Source organism: Hydra vulgaris, chromosome 10 (assembly GCF_038396675.1).
Source record: "Hydra vulgaris chromosome 10, alternate assembly HydraT2T_AEP".
In the NCBI taxonomy this organism is placed as follows: domain Eukaryota; kingdom Metazoa; phylum Cnidaria; class Hydrozoa; order Anthoathecata; family Hydridae; genus Hydra; species Hydra vulgaris.
In genome coordinates this window covers 729,383-752,734 of record NC_088929.1, presented here as the reverse complement: position 1 = coordinate 752,734, position 23,352 = coordinate 729,383, and the positions used below count along the sequence as shown (strand labels likewise).

The 23,352-nt window shown below is 27.2% G+C and overlaps 1 protein-coding gene across 1 annotated transcript in view; it reads right to left on the bottom strand.

Moving 5' to 3' along the window:
- Window positions 1-13,004: 13,004 nt before the first annotated feature.
- The window catches only part of LOC136085712 (mast/stem cell growth factor receptor Kit-like), a 62,748-nt gene continuing 52,400 nt past the window's right edge, over window positions 13,005-23,352 (bottom strand). The window contains exons 9-15 of the mRNA XM_065807035.1: window positions 23,122-23,306; window positions 15,811-15,885; window positions 15,580-15,705; window positions 14,116-14,330; window positions 13,851-13,891; window positions 13,679-13,775; window positions 13,005-13,558 (exon numbers count right to left, since the gene is read on the bottom strand). Of these exons, the coding sequence (XP_065663107.1) occupies window positions 13,267-13,558; window positions 13,679-13,775; window positions 13,851-13,891; window positions 14,116-14,330; window positions 15,580-15,705; window positions 15,811-15,885; window positions 23,122-23,306 (1,031 nt within the window). The 3' untranslated portion in view covers window positions 13,005-13,266. The remainder of the gene's footprint in view (window positions 13,559-13,678; window positions 13,776-13,850; window positions 13,892-14,115; window positions 14,331-15,579; window positions 15,706-15,810; window positions 15,886-23,121; window positions 23,307-23,352) is intronic.

Genomic DNA, 23,352 nt, shown 5'->3' with positions numbered 1-23,352 from the left:
GATTGACGGCGCTCTTATTCATATCCTGTAACTTCAGTAGTTCCACAAGGTTCTATCCTTGGCCCTATACTCTTTTTAACTTACATTAACGATTTTTCAGATATTCTCACATCTAAGTTGACATTGTTCACTGACGACACTACCATTTATTCTTGACATGATGAGAAGCCAACACTCTCTGATTGATTGGAAGGGGCATATGAGCTTGAAAAGGATTTCACTTCTGCTACAGCATGGGGCTTGCAGTAGCTGGCGAACTTTAGTTCAAATAAAATTCAACCTTTTATCGCCAGCCAATCGTTATTGCAATAATTTAGATCTTCTTATATTTATAAACATTGATGTACTCAATGAGTCATATACCCTTCATCTTATAGGATTAACTCTTACTTCCGATCTTTCTTGGAAACCGTATATCCAATTCATTGCAAAATTAGCATCTGCCGAGGTTGCATCTTTTTTCGTGCTTGCTACTTTCTTACTTCGGATTCTATTCTTTATCTTTATAAACCTCAAATCCGTCCTCGTATGGAACATTGTTGCCATATCTTGGGCGTTTCTTCTAATGATGCTCTTTCTCTTTTAGACAAGGTGCAAAAATGCATTGTAAACATAGTTAGACCTGCTCATGCAGCCAACCTCCAACCATTTTAACATCGTCGTAATGTTGCTTCTTTTACTCTTTTTAACAAATGCCTAAATGGAAACTGCTCTAAAGAGCTACCTTCTCTTGAGCCATCAACTAAAAGTCATTCTCGTGTTACTCATCATTAAATTAAGTCTCATCCTTTTCCTGTTACTGCTCCAAAGTGCTCAAAAAACTCTTATTCATCTAGTTTAGTTCCTCGAACATCACTTCTTTGAAATTCACTTCATTCATCTCTCTTTCCTGACATACATACATCATTGAGTTGCACGGCAACTTATATTAACTTTTATTGTGCATGCAATACAAACTCGCCAAAAGTTAGAGGTTATAGTAAAACTAATGAGAAAGATAAAAGAAGAAAATTTGCCAAGCTTAGAAGAAAGCCTAAAGTTGTTAAGTTTTTGAGGAAAAGGAAAGAAAATAATAATGAAATTAACAATGAAAAATAATAATAATACAATATTAAAAATAATAATTATAATAGCAACAAATATAATAGTAATAATGATGCTAATATTTACCGTAAATTAAGGAGTATTAATGAACAAACTAATATAAAATAATAGTTATAATAATAAATCAAACGAATAATAAGTAATATTATATCACTAACCAAAAAGAAGAATATATAACTCATTATAAATTAAATTACATTAAATTATATTTTATATTTTAAATATATTATAAACGAAAACATAAATATCATAAAGCAAAAATAAATAAAAGTAAAAACAAAATATTAATAACTAAACTAAAGATAATAATAATATAATAATATACTTAACAATTTAACAATAGTATATATATATATATATATATATATATATATATATATATATATATATATATATATATATATATATATATATATATATATATATATATATATATATATATATATATATATATATATAGATGTATAATCGTAATAAATTAAAACAATTAAATAAAATAAGATACAAGAAATTCAAGTTAAATAAAAAATTATATATAATCAAATTCTTCTTTTTCTTTTTTATTATAATTTTTACTTTTCTTTTTATTCTTCTTCTTTGTAATTTTTATTGATTATTTTGAATGCTTTAAGTCTTTTTCAAATTCAAAACTCTTTTGTTAACTCGTAAATGTTTATTATCTCTTTTTGGTTGTATTTATCGAAATTTGTATTTAAATTGAATAATAATTTAAAAGTACTTTTTCCGTTTGTTTTTTTCCTTTTCTTTTCTAATTTTTTTTTTTTTTTTTTTTTACTCATTTTTTATTAATTCATTAAACTATTTATTTTAATTTATTCAGTTTAGATTAAATTGTAAATTTTTTTCTTTTTTTCGTATTTATAATGTTTTTTTACCGTTCTGTTAGGAAAAAACCTCCGCCCTCCCTGAAGACGTTTCAAAGAAGTCATAAGATCACACACTAATTTCGGTTTTCGCCATTATGTACGTTTTTGCTCTACGCCTGCGATGTGCGTGCGTGTAAGTGTATGGACGTTTAACTAACAAAATGTTATGATGTCAATTTAACCATCAAACCTTACATCGTGAAAACTCTCTGCTAATGAATATTCAGAAATTGCAAGAAATCCAGGACCTTATTCCTTAAGAGCAATTAGAATCAAGTTCATAGTTTATTTTGGTGTGTGCTTGTTATTGATGGAGAACAGATTAATCAAGGTCAAAATAAAAATCATTTTTTTAGTAACTAAATTATATATTTTTAACGTTTCACTTTTGCTTTTCTGTATAAACTGACTTTTCAGCAGAAGCTTCCTGTAGCTCCATATATATTTTGGAAATTAAAGGCATATCTCAGTTATTCACTTCTTTCAAAGTTATAAAGTTTAGTGTAGAAGATTTTATTGTAACATTTTCCAATGAAACACTTTTTCATGGTGAAACCTTAACTTTTTTTAAAACAAAACTGCTCAATGTCTTTTAGCCGAAGCTTTTCCAGTTTTGGAAGACGTTCAAAGACTAATGGGGTATTAAGTTCTGTGAAACGTTAGGAACTATGAAGACCATAATAATAATTTTAACTTCACAAACTTCAGTAACATCAATAAACAAATGGCATGCTAAATGACTTTATTTTATATATTTTATTTGACTATTTTTATTATGAATGTGTTAACAGGTGTTTGATTACGCTATTAAGTGCTTAATTACCTTACGTTACGGTAGTTATTAAAGCATTGATTTTAAAATGAATTCAATTATTAATGATTTATAATCCGCGTCTTGAATGCTAAGATTATTTGCTTTTTGAAATTAAGTCATGAATAAAAAAACATACAACACCTCTAATACCACCACCTCGAGTTTGAAGAGTTGATATATGCAACCACCTTTTTATTTACCTGCAGCTGTATTTGATTCTCTTCGTTAAGCTCAACGGAGCTTTTGTCTAAAATTTCATTAGAATATTTCTAAGTTAAGAAATGAAGAAAATTATATTTAAATTTGTTTATATAAAAACTAAAACTAAAATAAATAAAAATTTTATGTTTAAATAATGATTTTTTTAAAGAATTTTTTTATTAGTGCAGTTAAAATGACAATTTTGACTAACGCTCCGTTAAGCTTAAGTAAGAGATGAGAATGCGGCCCCTGAAGTTTCAAAAAAAGTTTACTCATTTTATTTTTACGTTTGCACTATGTTCCTATTAAATATATTACTTAAAATTCAGTTGGATTACAATTGAGTTGCATCTCAATTCCGACTTAATTTCATATATTATCGGTTATTAATGTTTTAATTTAGCCTGCAACTGGAGCCTATATCAAAACAAAGAATAAAGAAATTTTTAAAATATAATATAGTTATAATATTGAAATATAAAACATGATTTACAAATTAACCAGTCCTTTACGTTTACGTTTTATTAATTTGAAAAATGTTATGTTGAAGACCGTCTTCCACTTGCTGCCTTGTCTGGAGCGTATCCCAAAATATCTTTTACGCCATTTAACACGTTATCTCTATTAAATTTCCTATCCTTCATTATTGCATCTGAAGTAAAAAAAAATGACTAAATTTTTATTCAACTATTAAATAAAGATTAAATAAATTTTTCTTTAAATATATAGTATGTGTCAATTTTATTCAGATAATAAAAAACTTTTATAATAACTAGAATAATTATTTGCATTGAAAAACAACAAAGAAAAACAACAATAGAAAAACAACAAAGAAAAGCATTTAGAGCTATTACTTTTTAGATCAATTAATATCTTATATTATTAAAACATTTTAAAATGAAGTTAAAACAAAATAAGCAATATATAGTAAAGTTTTAAAAAACTGAAATAGTCAATAATGCGTACAGAAAACGGCTTTGTATACGTAAATACATTTAAGAGCTTCTTTTTTAAATTAATAATAACTGTTTTACCTGAAAAGAAACAATGCGATAAAAATTGAAAATGTTCATTACAATTTAAAAATATATTGTAATAGTATATAACATATAAAGAAAAAAGATTTTATGCATACAAAAGTGAAGTATTAAATATCTCTATTTTCAGTTTTTCTAAAACATTAGGTTCATCTGAACTTTTACGTTTTTTAAAACTTTGTTCTGGATCAGAAAACTGTGCCGTTCTATCTACCGACATATTTTTTATTTTAGCAACTTAGAATATAACTTTTCTCTAAAACTCTAAAAAGTAAAATATATAAGTGAAGCCAAATAAAGCATAGTACTTTCTAAAGATGTCGAGGTAAACTAAATTATGTAAAAAAATCTCAAAAAGCTTAACATGAAGGAAAAGATATAAGCAAGTAAAGTTGAATAGAGTTATTGTTTTTGTCTAACGTCAATAGCTAAAAAGAACCGCTACCTATGACAAAGTAGAGTTAAAAGAAACATATATATATATATATATATATATATATATATATATATATATATATATATATATATATATATATATATATATATATATATATATATGGATTGGGTGTGCAATCCTTGTTTGTTGCTATAGTCAAGTATAAGTTTCTAAAACGTGGATTCGGCACAAAAAAAAATTAAATGTATTTGTAATGTAATGTTTCTTTTAAGCAAAACATGATGAATTTAGCTGAAAAAATAATCTTTTTAGGGTCATCTTTTTTTAAAAAAATCTGCTCTTTATTAGAGAGAGGAAGAGGGAAAGCAAAAATCCACCCTGCTACCTTGGTCAGAGCTTTTTTGTTATTATTTGCCTGTTATAAAATATCCCAAATCACTTACCTGTTATAAAATAAATAATGGCTGTTCTATAAAATTGGCTTACAAACTAAAAAAATTGTGTATGTTTCAAGAAAATTATTGCTTACAAAATTAAATGGAAGTTTTGGAATCCAATATTGAATTCTGAAAGATTCTTTTAGAAATTATTGACGATATAATGCATCTTTAATGTTGTGATATATATATATATATATATATATATATATATATATATATATATATATATATTAGTGTGGAGTGAATTTTAGTTTTTTTTACAATTCCTTTAGCCTGGGTGTACAAAAGTTGTCTATTCATTTAAGAAATACTCTGGAAAAATACCAATGCTCTAGGAAATTATCTTGAGGAGCCCCAAGACCGTTAAAATTTTAATGGGTCCCTAATATTATGTAAAAAAAGTTTTTAAAAAGTATTTCATGTTGGGTCTCAAAAGAAGCGAAATTTCCTAGAGCATTGATATTTTTTCAGAGTATTTCTGAAATGATTAGACAACTTTTGCACACCCAGGCTAAACGAATTGTAAAAAAAACTAAAATTCACTTCACCCTAATATATATATATATATATATATATATATATATATATATATATATATATATATATATATATATATATATATATATATATATATATATATATATATAATGTCTTCTCCGTTTAAACAGTGCTTTCGCGCTCAAGTCTTTTCGCGCTCGCCCGCAAATACTTTGGCAAGCGCACTTAAAAAACCACCTGCCAAAAAACCTAAAAGTGTTTTTTGGCAAGCGGTTTTTTAAATTGCAACAAAATCTTTTTGTTCCTTTCGGCAACTTTTATAAAAATCGCCTTTTTTTTCCAGTTTTATTTAAAATTATTTTATCAAGTATTTATTCAAAGCGTTCTTTTCGCTATTTTAATTTTAATTTAAATAGCAGAATAAAATGAATGTTTTAAAATCGCGCAGGCTATCTTAAACTTGACCATTGTGCCAGCGCTATTTTTTGCTCTGTCATAAAATTTCAAACGGAAAAGAAGGCTATATATATATATATATATATATATATATATATATATATATATATATATATATATATATATATATATATATATATATATATATATATATATATATATATATATATATATATCATTCTGTTTGTTCATATATGGATTTTTCCATTCAATGAACAAACTTTCCGCAATCTTAAGCTCAAATTTATTGAAAGCAGAATCCAATATCGAAAAACAGTCATTGTTATAATTATTAAAACAATTGAAGACCACACCGGAGAAACGATCAAGCTACATTTTTATTGTTTGAGTAAATTAGATTTTAAACTTCAAAACACCATAGCTCACTTACTTGTCAAGCTTTTTTAATTTTCTCTTTTTTATTATTTGCTTGAGCAAGATCTTTAATAAATAAAAAGTTTTACTGTCAGCATTACTTAGCAATGGTGTTGTTGTTATTGTTTTACCAACGGCATACCTTTTTGGTGCTTGATCGTTTTTCCGTTTTATACTTCTTTTTTTTCTTTTAAATGTTTGTATAATAGTAAATTACAATTTGGTGCAGTGTAGAGTGTATGTATCGTTTAATCTAGAACCAAAACAATAAATTAAGGAAAACTTAAACTTTATTAACTAGAAAAAAGATGCGTTTTAGTAACAATGATCAGGATTAGTTAAAAAATAAAAGATAATTATTTTTAATCATCAGTGTCCGAGCTACTTTCTTCAGAACCGTCAGTGATGTCTGTACCTGACGTAAGAAGGTTGTTAAAGAATGCATGATTTTCAGGTTGACAAAAGCACTTAAGAACCTGGAGATCTTTATCCTTTTTTTTGCTGATTGCCAGATCAGTAGGGTACTGCTGCATCAATGTTGAAAGATTTCTAAGAATTGATTTTTTTTCCCTAGGTTTTTGCTAATACAACGGTTTCCATTGAGCCATTCCAATTATTTTTATATGACACCAATTTAGGATGCTGAGCCTCAAATCAGATTTTCTGCACTGGCCTTGTGGGAAGGGACATGTTGCTTTAAATTTTAGTCTCATGTGGTCAGTGAAACTCAAAAACTGGTTGCGAAAAAAACGAATAACATTGTCTGGTGTTGGTTTAGCTTTAGCTTTTTCTAGGACTCTACCCTAGTCTTCTGGTAACTCCACATCAGCCTTTTGGTTTACCAGGCCCATGTCTCTGTCACACTCCGTGTAAGAGTGTTCTCTGATGGGGAAAGTCAGCTTGAAAGTCTTGAAGCGCTTGTAGGTGTGAATCATTGTATTGAAGAAACGAATGATGGTAAAATTTTTGTTCTGTCCAGCACATCAATCACAAAAAACCTCCAGGTCAGGGATATTACTTGAAAGATGATTTATAAAAAAAACGATACAACATTGATGCAACGTGATCTGCACCCTTCTTTCCTTTGGTTTTGTCGTAGATATGTATGTATACATCATTTGTGGACAGCAAGTGAATGTACGTCATTACACCTCTTGTTTGGTATGGGTTGATTTTTTTTGATAATCAAATGATATTGCCTTAACCGCTTCAGTTGCTTGAGCACGCCCGTGTTTCTACGACTTTCTTGCGTAAAATGTATCAGCTTTGCGATTGTGAAGTTCATGTTGTTTGGTAAATTTTCTTTTTCCACACGTATTTTCCTTCATTCTTTATAATGCATTTTTCCACATGCTTTATTTTTAAAACTAACTCGTCACAAGTCGCACAAGTGCCTTTCTTTAAGTATCCAAACCCTATATTGAAGTATTTAACGAACACTCTGCGATATGTTTCGTAAGTTATCTGTATGTCATAATGTGTTTCTTGGAAGAGGGCGTGCATTTTGCTGACATTAAGCTCTGCTGAAAGATACAGCTTTCTAGTTTTGCCAAGCGCATAGTGAGAATGTTTTCCACGAAAGCTTGATATGTGTGAACGGATATCTGCTATCACATGGTTTGGAAGCCTGTGTTGCCTATTCTTATGTCATCCTCTGATATCTTTAGGAGGACACCCTATTATAAAAAAACATCATTAGTAAGTGTGAGTAATAGAGGCGAATTAGTTGATTAGGGGAAGAAGTGGGGTGTGAGTGGTAAGTGTTGCACATTTTCATTTAGCTGTTGTCCTGTTGTTACTAAATAAACAAATTTCTCGTGCATACAAGTTTTTTTGTCACAAATTAAAATTTGAATTTTTCTTTTTTCTTTTGTTGACAAAAGAATCTCTTCTTCTACCCTTCCCGTTTAATTAAGAATAGTCCGCACTTACTCAAAAAAAAACAAAAAAACATTAAACACAAACAATCCTCCTAGTGGTAGTGCTTGTATAAGCTAGAAATTAGTTAATATCTTTCCATAAAAAGTCAACCGTTACGACTTCAGTTAGTCTAAGTAAGCAATGCTAGAGTTTACAATTAATATTGAAATTGAACTGTTATTAGTATGGTTATTAGTATATTAATTTAACTGTTATAATTTGGGGTTGCACATTCTGTATAGTGTAGGTTGCTAGACAGTGTGAAAAAAGGGTGCGATACGCAAACATCATCTCGAAAAAGAGGTTCGACTAGATGTTTAGCAATGGTACGAAAAAAGTACAGTCAACTGGTATTACTACATTCTGCAGCTAATCTAAGTAATAATAATTTATGATAATTCTGTATTACAAAATTATATGTGACTACATCTAGTAACATGAACTGATTGTAATTGCTCAATAATATTTTAACCTAGGAGTACCAGATCTAGTCATAATTAACTTTATAATACAGAAATAGCTATATGTAATGATGTCTTTTCAATAATTTATATTATTGATAATACAAATTATTGTAATAATTATCACAGTTTTACATTTTTAAATTGGCATACTTTGTGTAATAATTATATTTTGCTACTTACCTGTTGAGGTTAAAGGTTTTTTGATGGTTTGTACTCTTCTGTAATGCCAAACAAGGCAACAAGGGCTTTAAAGCAGACTTTCTATTCGTACACGATAAGAATAGCTAAATTCATGGAACTGGGCTTCCCCTTCACGACGAGTAGGTTTCTCTTAAACAATTTATTTGTCGTAATCAGAGAAGATAGGAACGAGTTTTGTTCGTCTTTTGAAGGGTAAGCATTGAATGTTCTAATAAGAGCTGCTCTGTCTTCTAGATTTGTTTTTTCGAAGCACTACAAAAATGTGCACTGGCAGTTATTGCCTATTGTGTGGTTTGAAAGTCGAGCTTTTTTTGCCTTATCTTTCTCAGAACCCAATGTTTTTCTTTTCTTTGTTAAATATCTGTGTAATTTGATCGGTTTTCTAGTTATATAGTCAATTATTGTAAAGCTAAACTGCAGCCGAATATAACAAAAACCCAAAAACAGCAAAAATGTAGCTTGGTTATTTTTCCAGTGTGGTCTTCAGTTATTGTTAGCATGGAGATGATTGTATATGTGAGAGTTTTTGTTTCTCCTGTATTGTCCAATCATTCGTGTTTTAAGGTAGCGAGAAGTTTCTCCAATATAACAGGAATTACATTCTGCGCATACATGTTTATTAACAGCGGATGGTTTGAGCACTACAGGAAGAGGATACTTTGATGAAAACATATTAGAAATTTTAAACAACACAATGAAACAATATTTATATTGATGAAGAGTTAATAAAAATATAAGTTGAGGTAATAAATGATAATGAAAGATATTTTAGAAATTTACCATGTTTAATTTTTTCTTGTATTTTTCTTGTATGAATGTGAAGTTATTCCCACAGTATTTATTGAGTGTAATAACGAAAGTATTGGAAAAAAGGAAGCTGTTTTCACAGAATAAAACCAAATATAACAAAAAACAATACTGATCTTTAAATAAAATAAAAAGTTTTTGTATTTTTGTTCTAGTTTTATTATGATTTTTTGTTTTACAAAGATATTGTAAAACACGTTTTAAAAAATAAAGTTTATTATTGTAATAAAACAGTGAATTTTAATTATAAGCTTTTCACAACTTCGTAAATAGTTTTAGAATGGTTTTCTCAGAGATTTTTAGTCACTAAAAAATGTATCCATAAATTAAAACCTTTTAATAACATGTGCTTACATATCTAATAAAGTTTGCAAATAAAAACTAGTTAAGCTAGTATACTTCTATCGGCAATTGACTTTTCGCGGTTATCGTTTTTTCTGAAACAGGGTGTAAAGCATTGTTGTTTTGATAAATATAATGTTGGATGTAAGAGTTTGAATAGCAGATGTTTGGTTTCAAGAGGTCAGTGTTCTAAAAAGTAGTTCCATAAAGGAACACAAACACCTTACTTAGGTCACCAATTTATTTACTAATGTCATTTATTCAATCAGAGAAAGATTCAATGGATTCTTTTATGGCTCTAGTTAGGTCTTTGCAAAACTCTCCATTACTTTTTATTTCATTTAAAAAAATTTATCTCTCTGTGTTGCAAAACGATCGGAAAGCATTTTTTTTATTGTCAATAGGCATAAGAACTACAAAAAAGGATATGGCAAAAAGATGTTTTTCTTTTTCATTTTTTGTTTCAATTCGTTATTGCTACAGATACAAAGTATCCTCGTGATCACTGACTACATTTTCAATATTATTTTTCACTACTTAAAATACCAAATAGTAATCGTTTACTATATGCTGAACTCACCCACTAAGACATGATTATCATAGTATTTAGTGTTGTTTTAGTAAAACTAATATAACCAAAATGTTAGCTATAGACAGTACAAGCAGTTTTAGTAAAAGACAAACCACCAACCATTATCAGCAATAACAACTCATTTCAAATTATTGTTGAAAATAGAAAAAATATTGTTGAATTTAGAAAAGCATATATTGGAATAAAAACTTTTTACCTTCAACATCCAGAGCTGTCGACGTTGAAAGTGAAAAGTTAGTCAAATTTTAGCTCAAGCTGGAAATTAGACAAAAATAGAGTTTTCTTCTTGCTCCGACCATTAATTTTATTTGTAAATTTATGTAGGCTGTAAGGGCAAAATATAATGTTCAAAAAAAAAAAAAAATTAAGCAAAGAAAAAAGAAAAAATGTCAACTTTTATGTTTTAACTTTCTAAATGTTAAAAACTAGAAAATGTTAACTTCGATGGCTCGAAGTTAACATTTTCTATTTTTGACAAATCCGTTCTAGGTTAAGTAAAGCTAAATTACAAAATTAAAAGACTTTGCAATGGTAATACTCAAATGCGATATAGGAGACGCAGCCTTAATTGTTTGATTTTAATGAAAAAGAAATTAGACACGTTTGCAGAAAGTGAAAAAAAACAAACAGTTCCTCTTTTAGTAGAAACTGGTTTTACTCACATACGTTAAGCAAAACAAAGTTGCACGCAATATTCAAAACAAAGAATGCATGGAAAGTTTTTAATGATTTTATTTGCAGCTTCATTATCCCGAATTGCTTTATAACTTATACTAATTATTTGTAAAGCCACTCATTGATACTCATATATACACTTATTTTGCTTTCATGGGGCACTTATATCGGATTGAATAGCTACAGGAATAGATAAAATAACAAATTAGTTGTAATATATTTAAATAGTTCAAGAATTACATATCAATTTATACTCAAAAAATTTAGCATACGTTTCTTTAAAATTACACGTTCACCTAACACGGGAATAAACGCAGTCAATTTACTAACTGACATGATAACAACCTTAGCAATGGCTTAACTCTAACAGATTACGTCAAAATCCAAGAACCATCGGAGAACCAAAATCGTGTAAAGTAAAAAAGCGTTTATCATCAGATATTGTCTCGTAACTTGTTAGTAAAAATTGTAATTAAAAACCAGTGTGCGTTTGGGGGAGGAGGGGGTGTTAACTTGAAAAGTGATTAAGAAATCACTTAATAATTTGCAATTTCCTCAAAAAAGACCTCTTGCAGTTTTAGAAAAACAGTCAAATCTTGTGTTTTATCCTAACTATGTTTTCAGGTTGCACACGTTATTGTAAGCCTTAACTTTTTAAAGCCAAAACTTTAAACTTCAATTATCTTGGGCCAAGTTATTAGAACACGTTTGGCAATATTACTATTTTCAATGTATGGGTGCACAGAACTTAAGATATAAAAGAATAAGTAAAAAAGTAATTCAGTAAAGAAACCGGATGTTTAAAAAGTTGCAGGTTTTAGACATCCATAACTAGCTTTACGGACGGAGACTCCATAAATATTTTACGTATAAAAAAAAAAAAATTCATGTTTTGCTGGTTGTAATCCTAAAGAATTTCAAACTGCTTTACTCTTCTAAACAAAACAAATAAATTCAAACTTATTTTAACACTGAAAAATAGAAAATCTATTTGATAATGTTATAAAAAAAATTTAAGTTAATCAAAAGTGCAATTACTGTAATTAGTTTAAAAATCTGCCGATTAAAAGAATATCAACATTTTAATATTAAAAAAAAAGTTTGTTAAACTGAAAAAAAAGTCGAAGAAAATATACAAAATGTTTTACGTTTTTGGAGTTTAATTGAAAATTTTAGAGGAAATTTAAAAAAAAAAAAATTTTGAAATTGTTTAGTAAATATTGCAAAGTCACAAAATATTGCAAAATAATTATTGTAATAGTTTAAAGAAAATTGCAGAAAGTTATGTATTTGCAATAAATTTGCAAATATTGTTCTCAATATTGCAATAAAAAATGAAGCATTTCAATGTGTGACCATTGAATAATAGACAAGATCTTGCTTATTACACTATTTTTAACAAATGTTTCAACTATATTCAAAAAACTATTACTGAGTACATAATTGTAAACAATTTCTTTCACAAAAAGGAAAAAGTAATTTTAAACATTTTCAACTTATGTAGAAGAGATTTGCTTTCATTTAACATCTTGCACGTCTTTTTAGTTTTTTAATTCCTTTAAATCAATTTTTATGTATTAATTTTGACAAGTTTGACTTGATTCAAACTCAAGTTGCCATGTAATTGAAACTATTTTTGTTTAAACTTCCAATTTCCATTCACTTTCTATATCATGAAATCAAAAATTATGTCAACATGTTAAAACATTTTAGTTTACTTTTTTAAAAAATAAATTTTTGTTCTACTTTTACAATGATCAAAACAAATAACTTTTGATATACTTATATAGTTTTGATATTTATATAGTATGTTAAACGATTATAACAAATAAAAAATATAATAAAAGTTTTACTACAAACTAAATTAAGATGATTTTGTGAATTTAAATATAAACGCCTAAATCACCTTCTATTTTCTTTTGAAAAAAATTGAAAAATACAAAGCCGCGTATTTTAAAGGCCGGCACATAATCAGTGTACCTTAACAAAGACCGCATGTTTCAAAGTTCGAAACTTGAATTTCTATCATTAAATAACTTGTTTGATTTGGGAGATTTTATTTAACACTTGCATATCTATCGCACAATAGAAGAATGGATTCATCAAGCATTTTTATTTCCTCAATTGACTTAACGTGTGCAGGACTTTGAAAAACCCCGTCTTCTATTATGTTATCGCCATCATTATCTGTTTCATAGGGCAAAAATGACGGCGGAGTATTTTCGTCGAATTCAAAATTGAGATAACAGTCACCTTGAGACATTACTTTATCAAAATACTCACGTAGTATTGTAAAGGTAGGACGTTGTAATGGATCCTTATTCCAACACTGCAACATAATCTCATACCTAAAATTGTACTAAATAATTCTAAAATAAACGAAAATAAAAAAAAATGTTTATTGTAATGTAAATCTAATAGAAGCAACAATAATTAGTAAATCAGGGCATAAAATTATAATAAATTACATTGTTTCAGAACAGTTTTCAGGTTTCTCCATTCGATAGCCAGATTTCAAAAGGGAGAGAAGTTCACGGTTACTTATAGTAGGATAAGGTGTACCTCATACAAAAAAGTAACATACATTTATAGAAAAAAAGTTGTCATATTGAGTTTCCAAAAAATCTTTATTTTTCTTACCCAAAGTTACAATTTCGAATAAAACAACACCGTACGCCCACCTATAACAAAAAGCTAAATTATATATATATATATATATATATATATATATATATATATATATATATATATATATATATATATATATATATATATATATATATATATATATATATATATATATATATATATATATATATATAATTGCACAATTAGCATAAAAGTCAAGTTTTAATAACTTGCAGAATCAAATAAATTCATGAAAAAATATATTGAAATAAATTACACATCGCTGAATGATGTAAACAGATGGTCAAATATGGCTTCAACAGACATCCACTTCACCGGTAAACGACGCTTTTTCTTGCTCATGTAGATTAATTCACCATTAGTTTTTCGAGTAAGACCGAAATCAGATATTTTTATAATTTTTCCTGCTCCGACCAAAATGTTTCTTGCAGCCAGATCTCGATGAACCAATTTAGAACATGTAAGAAACTCCTGAAAATTTCCAAAAATCATGATACAGCAAAGTATTATTAGCAATATAAGCAAGCAGCAATTAAACATTTCATTGCTTCATCAGTTACGCAAATTCATTGCTTCAACAGTTATGCAAATATATCATGGGCAAGTACTCAGCCATCAAAACTTAAAAAATATATAGCTTACAAAAACATAAGTGCAGAATCGTTTACTCTAAAAATAAGCGTGAACAAGCTAAACCTATAATAAATGATATAAAGGGTGAAAGGGAAAAACAGGAATGTCAGTTTTTGAAGATATTGAGATTTTTTTATTAACATATTGTAAAATCATATCCTACTTTCAGTGTTAAATTTGAAGCAAATAAATAAAAATTAATGAATAAATTTAGTGATAAGAAAAGGAAAAAACATAACGGAAAAAACATAACGGGAAGTCTTTGAAAACTAAATTTGGTTTCTTTCAGTTAGCGAAAAACTGCCATGTTTTTACCTTGCACCCTTCATATGAAAATGATGGATATTTTTGAAATAAATTTTTATCAGCATTTTACTTTTAGGTATCGATTCAATAATAATCTCTCTCCTGAAAATCTTAATAACAAATTTGAATTAAAAAAAAAGGAAAACTATTATCTAAGAGCAAATATAAATAACACATAGAAACTGCCTCAAAACGTTTATAAATATACTGAATATAGCATTACATATCAATGACCAAATATATGGAACATCTATCAAAATGAATTCAAAGTCATTATCAAAATGAATTCAAAGTCAACCCTGGTCAGGGTTAAAGTCATTAACCCTGACGAAATAAAATCAAAAAAGAAATTTTAAAGCTTGAGTAACTCTGAAGTTATTTGAGTCTATCTTTTCAGTTATTATCTTTATTTGATTTACTGATCAGCGCAGCAGTTTTATGCCCATTAGGATTATTAATATAAGATTTATATTCTACTGAAAGTATATATAGGGGCTATATATACTATATATACCTATGATAAGATTGCGATGACGCATTGTTATCTTTATCTTCTTTGAGCCTCTATCTTTTTAATTCTTTATTTTATAAAGATCATTGTAATAAGAAAAAATTATATATTATATTGCATATACAAAAACGATGCTTGTTGACAAGATTTTACTGTCTTCTTTGTTTTTACGGACATACTTTTTCCTTCTTGTATATATGTGTGTTGATTATTTTCGTCAAACAGAAAATAAATAAAATAAAAACAAAAACAAAAAAAACAAAAAAATACCATTCCTGATGCTACTTGCCAAGCAAAACTAAGTAAATCGTCAGGTGTTAACGTCCCATTATCTTCCAAAGAAATATTATTCGGCATAACCCCCAAAGATAAATCAACCGTTGTAACTGTTGTTGCCTTGAAAAAAACGATGAAATAAAAAATGAACAAAAAATAAATGTCATAAATTTAAATAAAAAAAAGTTTTCACACCTTCACTGAAAAAAGAAAAAAACTTAAAACCTTCAGAGATTGTTGATATCTTGGTGTATACATAAAGTTTAAAGACGATTTTCCGTCAATATTTGAAGCGCAAAACTGCCAAACAAATTGGGTATAAAAAATGAAAATAAATAATATCAGTAATAATAATGACAAAAAAATAAAAAAAAATTTAAAAAGAAAATGAATAGAAATAAACTAATTTATCAAAAAAAAGAAGAAAAAGCCAGTGTTACAGGTATAAATGGAGTAAATTACCACAACAGTTAGCGATTTAAAAAATTATACATACTATTCTTAATGGTAGACTCTTATCTTTATAATTCAGTCAAAATATGTTTTCAGTATATTTTTAGTATTTCAATATATATATTTAATCAGAATACTTTTTCAAAAATGTTATTTGATAAGTTTTAATATCACACAAATTATTTGAATATTTATGTTTTATTTTAGCCCACGTTAAAATGAGTTTTATTTCCCTTTTTTTTTAATAAATGGTCATAAGTCAAAACTGTTGTCGTTATGACGCCATGAAATAAAAAAAATTTAGGAAGTATTAAAAAAAGAACAAAAGTTTGGGCAATGTTTTAAAAATGTGTAGCTTCACATATTATAAACTGAAAAAGGTTTGTTTGCAATTTTAGTAAAATAAACAATATGAATTCCTTTTACAGCAAAAGCGAATATTTAAATAATAAACTTAGCTTTTAAAAGAGTAAATTTGCTAAAAATATATTATTAACAATAATTCATTATTGTTTGGATACTAGATTGAATACTTTCAACTTTTTATATACTTTTAACTCACGAATTTTGTAAATATTTAAATATAAAAGGCGCTACGTACCGATAAAAAAAGGTTGCTCACACCCATAAAAATAAAAATTTCAGAAAAAACCATACATAACAGATTTATAACTTATTTTCATTCAATATAAAGTGTTTTAAATAAATTTAATTATAAAGTAGTTAAACAAGACGTTTTGTCTCGACTATTACTAACTTATGGTATTTTTATGTCAAAATATCTTAAAAATAAACTGTTTAGGACTTGAAAATTTCATCAGCTTTTTATTGTATACAGTCACATAAAAATATAAAAATACTTTTTACTAATATGACAATGAACTAAAAGAAATTTTTTGTTGGTTGTTGGTTTTGATAAAAAAAAAAGACTTCGTTAGAATACCGATCAAATAAAATGGATACTTTTTATCTAAACTCTAAAAACATAATATAATATAAACCTGCTTAACCTATTTATTGACAATTCATTCGTAAAAGTGAGCCATTATAGAGGAAACTTTGTAAATAACAAATTTATAATATTTCCATAAAAGTTCCTAAAATCATTTGAACTATATATAAAGTTATATATAAAGAACTGCATATAAAGAATTATAACAAATAAACACCGAATTACACAACTAAATTTTTAACTTTTTTATTGCCATATAAATTATGCAAATATAATATGGAGAAGCGTTCTCAAAATCAAGCACAAACTTCTCTATCAGCATCAGTAACACGCAACATGCATAATAAAATTAGCAATTCGTTTTTCAAGCTCAACAAAAATATTCGACGAAACGTTTAGAACAAACTATGACTTCCCTTAGGAGTGCAAAGGTCATTTTTTGCCCTTTTGGCCCTATTTTGGCACTAGATGAACCAGTTAAATTAAAATACCTGTTAAGAAAATGAAGTTTAATTATAAAAAAACTAATTCTGTAAAAATTTGAAAAGTTTTATCTCTCATGTTAAAAATTCTTTACCGGCAAAGAGGTTTTGCAATAATTTTTATAAATAAGTTACTTGAAGAAAACAGCTCTCACACCAATTGGCGGGGAACTTGCAGACAGGCAAAACACTGCAAAAGTGGCAAGTGCATTTGTTTACCATTATCTTGAATTGCGTTTATAGACTATAAAACATATAACAGATCTTATTAAATTATCATTTCTATATATTCTCAAAATAATGAAACGATAGAAAAGTTTATCTTATTTTAAACAGAAAAAAGAAACAATAAATATAACAATCTTCACATTATATTTTATACTGAGTGGTTTGTAAGGTTAAACATTCTGTAATTTGTCTATATCAGGTGCCATTTTTAGGTTTTACAAGTTTCGAAATTTTGGTTTAATTTTTTATTACTTATTTGCTTGTATGAAATATGTTTAGGTTATATCATAGTCTTAATATTTTAAGGATATTAAAGCTCTTTGGCAGATAAAATAGTACTGAAAACTGACAAAACCTGTAATTAAAGCTCTTAAGAAATATACATGGTACATAGACCCAAATATTATAGTGATGTCTTTTGATGATAAAATCTTTGATAAAATTTTATTTACTAAAAATGTCAAAGGCTGCTAAAAGAAACCTAAAAAGTAGAACTATAACAAAAAAATACATAGTATTAAAAGAACCAGACAAAGGAGAACAATCTATGTCTATATCAAAGAAATATGGAATTCCAAAGCAAACATTGTATTGTCAAAAGAAAAAGGTACAAAATATGAAAATATAATCTCGATATATACAATAAAATCTTTCTTAATGTGTTTGCTTCAATTGGAATAAGTGTGGTAACACTTTTTCCCAATTGAATTCAGCATGTCTTTATTGCAATAAAACTTTTTCGCTGATTTCTGATTTTATTCTATTGTTTATACCACTCTCAAATGATTTTGTACTGAGAAATTCACGAATGTCCATTTTTCTTACAATAAATTTTGTGTCTCTTTTTATTGCATTTTTAAATAAGTATATCCAATGATCAGTAACAAATATTTAGTTTTTCATTTTTTTGGCATTTTTTATTACAGCCAAGTTGCAGGAGGTAAAACTATGCTCTGGCATGAAAAACTTTTATTAAATGATTATGAGTGAAGGAGATTTGTGAAAATATATTATAAGATAAAAAATAATTTATGTTAAAATTTTGTTCAACGCAACTAATGCTACACAATATTAAATAGGTATGTATGGACAAACATGCTTTAAGATACACGAACCTATCGCTTGGATACTTCTGGATGCTTGCTCCTCACTCCATTGATATATAAATCCTGTCTTTGAGTTTTCATCATAGATTCTAAGATTCTAAGACCACATTTGCCGTTTGCAGTAGGCTATTCCTGTATTAAGTACTGTTGTAGAGTTTTTTATTGAAAAGCCAATACCCTTTTTTTGGATTTATATGTACATCCATTGTATCTTCTTTTATTTTTTCTTTTGTCTTTTTTTATCTCAATGAATAAGAAAGTCTCCCCCAACAATGTTCTTTTTTTCACACAAAATCAAACTTGTAATAAGAATCATAAACTCGAAAAAAAGGAATAATAATTAGCTGCAGTAACGTTTGTCATCAATTTATTGTAATCATCTTTAGATAGTTTGTAAAAGTTGAGCGTCTTTTTTTTTTCGGGTTATCTTTCAGCTGTAGTGGGTTATAAAATCGTAATCGTAAAAAATAACTCTATATTTATCACCTAATTTATTTTACTTTTTTTTTGTTATTCGCCTCCTGAAGGACGAGAAAGCCACTACAGATGAGGAGGCTATTTAATATTGGTTATAACCCTCTCTCAACTCTATAACTCCTAAACATGAACCTTGAAGAACAAAGCCATTGCGCGGAGAAACGAGTTGAGCGCAGTACGGGACATGTTGGGGATCGAATTCGGAACTTCTTGCTTATGAAGCAAGGGCTTTACCACTACACCACTACCGCATAAATACATAATAACATAAAATAATATTTGAATCAGCATTAAATTAACTTTCCAATGATAAATCATGCTTACAATTTTAAAAAAATTTTGCAAAAAATAGGTGCTCAAGGTTTTGAACAAAAAACCTTGAGCACCTCTAACTCGTGTACCAGTTTAAAAATTTAACAAAAGCAAATTTTTAATTAAAAATTAAAATATCTACACCTTGTGATTTTAACAATATGAAAAAGTTTTTATTTGTTCAAACTAACTTTGAAAATGGGTTGTTAATTGCATTTTTTGTTCCCAAAAACATGGATTTTCTTATCGTCATTTGAGACATGCTATGAAACATATGTTTAAAAACCTAACTTTATATGATTTTATTTTAGGCCTGCAAGTGTTTTCGGCTAATTCAAACTTATTAGGAAACAATTTTATAAACTCGACTTAAATATAATTTATAAAATATAAAAACTCTTAAATTGCCATATCACATTCATGTCTTGAATTCCAATATAATATTTATAAAATATCTATATATATATATATATCTATATATATATATATATATATATATATATATATATATATATATATATATATATATATATATATATATATATATATATATATATATATATTTATATATATATATGTATGTATATATATATATATATATATATATATATATATATATATATATATATATATATATATATATATATATAAATATATATATGCGGTACTGGTGCAGTGGTAATGCGCTCGCTTCATAAGCGAGAGGTTCCGAGTTCGATCCCCACCACGTCCCTGGTAGTACCGCGCTTAACTTGTTTCTCCGCGCAGCGGCCTTGTTCGTCAAGGTTCGTATTTCGGAGCTATAGAGTTGAGAGAGGGTTATTAACCACTAATAAGTAGCCTCCTCATTTGTAGTGGCCTTCACGGCCTTGAGGAGGTAAATAAAAAAAATAAAAATAAAATATATATATATATATATAAATAAATATAAACATATATATATATATATATATATATATATATATATATATATATATATATATATACCTATATATAAATATATATATATCTATATATATATATATATATATATATATATATATATATATATATATATATACATATATATATATATATATATATATATATATATATATATATATATATATATATATATATATAAATTGTTGCATTTAGGAGTACATTAAGGTAAAAAATGATTCTTTTGCCAACAAATACATCACTTTTAATAACTTTTGACTTTCGTCAATTATTTCTGTGTTGGCATAATGTTAAAACCATTAATTTAATAGGAAATTAATTGTTTTTTGAAAAAACCCCAATAACGCAAATTTAATTGACCTGAATGTTTTAAAAACATTCTCCATGTTTTTAAAACATTCTCAATGTTTTTAAAACATTTTCAATGTTTTTAAAACATTCTCAATGTTTTCAAAACTTTCTCAATGTTTTCAAAACTTTCTCAATGTTTTCAAAACATTCTCAATGTTTTCAAAACATTCTCAATGTTTTCAAAACATTCTCACTGTTTTCAAAACATTCTCAATGTTTTCAAAACAATCTCATTGTTTTCAAAACATTCTCAATGTTTTCAAAACATTCTCAATGTTTTCAAAACATTCTCAATGTTTTCAAAACTTTCTCAATGTTTTCAAAACATTCTCAATGTTTTCAAAACATTCTCAATGTTTTCAAAACATTCTCAATGTTTTCAAAACATTCTCAATGTTTTCAAAACAATCTCATTGTTTTCAAAACATTTTCAATGTTTTCAAAACATTCTCAATGTTTTCAAAACATTCTCAATGTTTTTAAAACATTCTCAATGTTTTCAAAACATTCTCAATGTTTTCAAAACATTCTCAATGTTTTCAAAACATTCTCAATGTTTTCAAAGCATTCTCAATGTTTTCAAAACATTCTCAATGTTTTCAAAACATTCTCAATGTTTTCAAAACATTCTCAATGTTTTCAAAATATTCTCAATGTTTTCAAAACATTGTCAATGTTTTCAAAACATTCTCAATGTTTTTAAAAATCTAAACAATGTTTTTGATCTCTAATTTTTTTTTATTAAAATGCTTTTACTTTTATTTTTTGTAAATCATAGGCACAGTGTTGCTACATTGACTATCTTATAGCCTGCTGCTACGAGGGAGTGTTGCTACATTGACTAACAAATGCCTGACTTGTAATTGAGTGCTGCTACATCGACTGAAAAATAGCCTGACTCGCAACGGAGTGCTGCTACATTGACTGAGGGTTTGGTAGGGCAGGCAGTCCATCAAGTAATTAAAAAAAAATTCTGGCTAGGTAGCCAGAAACTTAATTCTACTTATTTTTGTCTTAATTTTAACAGATAATTTGTTAAACACATAATTTCATTTAACAGAGTGAAAACCAGAGGATGTTTGAGAAAGAAACATTCCACTATTATTATTATTTCATCAATGAGAAATATTTTAGAGCAAAAGAAAAGTAAGAAGGAAGAAGTAAAATTACTACTAGTAAAAGTAAAAAGAGAAAGAAGAACTTAAATATATTAGAGGCTGATCACGTATGGTCGTGTAAAGAAAGAGAGCCAGAGGTGATACAGAATTTTTTTATTTAATTTGCGAAGAAAAGTATAAGGATCCACCCACAAAAGACTGGATTATGTGTCATAAATGCCAGTCCTGGTTGCACAAAAGTGCACAATTGGTGAAAACACGTCCAGGGGTTTTGTTTGTGATTTTCGTTTGTATTAACTTTTTAAAATTTTAATATTTAAATGTTAATTGTAAAAGAGCGCTGTTGTATTAAGTTCCGATGAAAAGTTTCATGATCTGCCAATGGAAGACTGGATTATGTATTACAATTGCAAGGCCTGATGGTGGTGAGTGTATCCTAAAGTTTTGTCTGTAATTTCTGGACTTGGTTATTACAATTAGCATTTTATTCGTTACACAACAGTTTTTGTAATAACAACATTCATTACACAACATTCATGTCATTCATACCCACGTACGTAAGGTAATTCCGAACACCAATGGTTTCATTTTTGTCCTAAATTTTTATTTTATAATAAGATATATACCAATTGCTATTGGGGGTTTGCAACTTAATAGTTAGACTAAATGATAAATAATAAATATGATCAATTTTGTATAAATGGTGTCTTTAATTCGCATTCCCGCTTAGGTGTTTGCTAATACCCCAATCTCTCTGCATACATTTTTAAAATAGTATTTAGACTACAGACTTTAAAACTGGCATTAAAATAAAAATTAAACCAAAATGTATATTATGCTATACGAGACTTCACCTTCTAGTCGTTTGAAGATTTTATTTAGAATTTGTGTCACATGATACTAGCCAGGATAATCGGTTTGTCTAAAATCTGTGTCAAATTATCCAGAATAAAATCTGAATAAAAAAGACTTCTTTATTTTTTCTTTTGTACATTTCATTTAGGGTTCTAAATAACTTGTTGATTTCCACAGAAATTTGCGACTAATTCCTTGTTTTAACTGGTCACTAAAATACTAGAACAAATTACCATCTTGAATATACTAAAGTAACTTACTTGGGTTCGTCTCTTTCGTAAAAAATTCAACAAATCTCCATGCTCCATATACTCAACAATTAAACATAATGGTTTCTTAATTGTTGAACAGCCAATCAAATTTACAATATTCTTATGGTATCCAATTTCTTTCATCAGATTCATTTCTTCATAAAAATCATTGAATTCTGATAGATCAGCAGAATCTATATTTATAATAATTACAATAAATGTTTTTTGTTAAATAAAGTT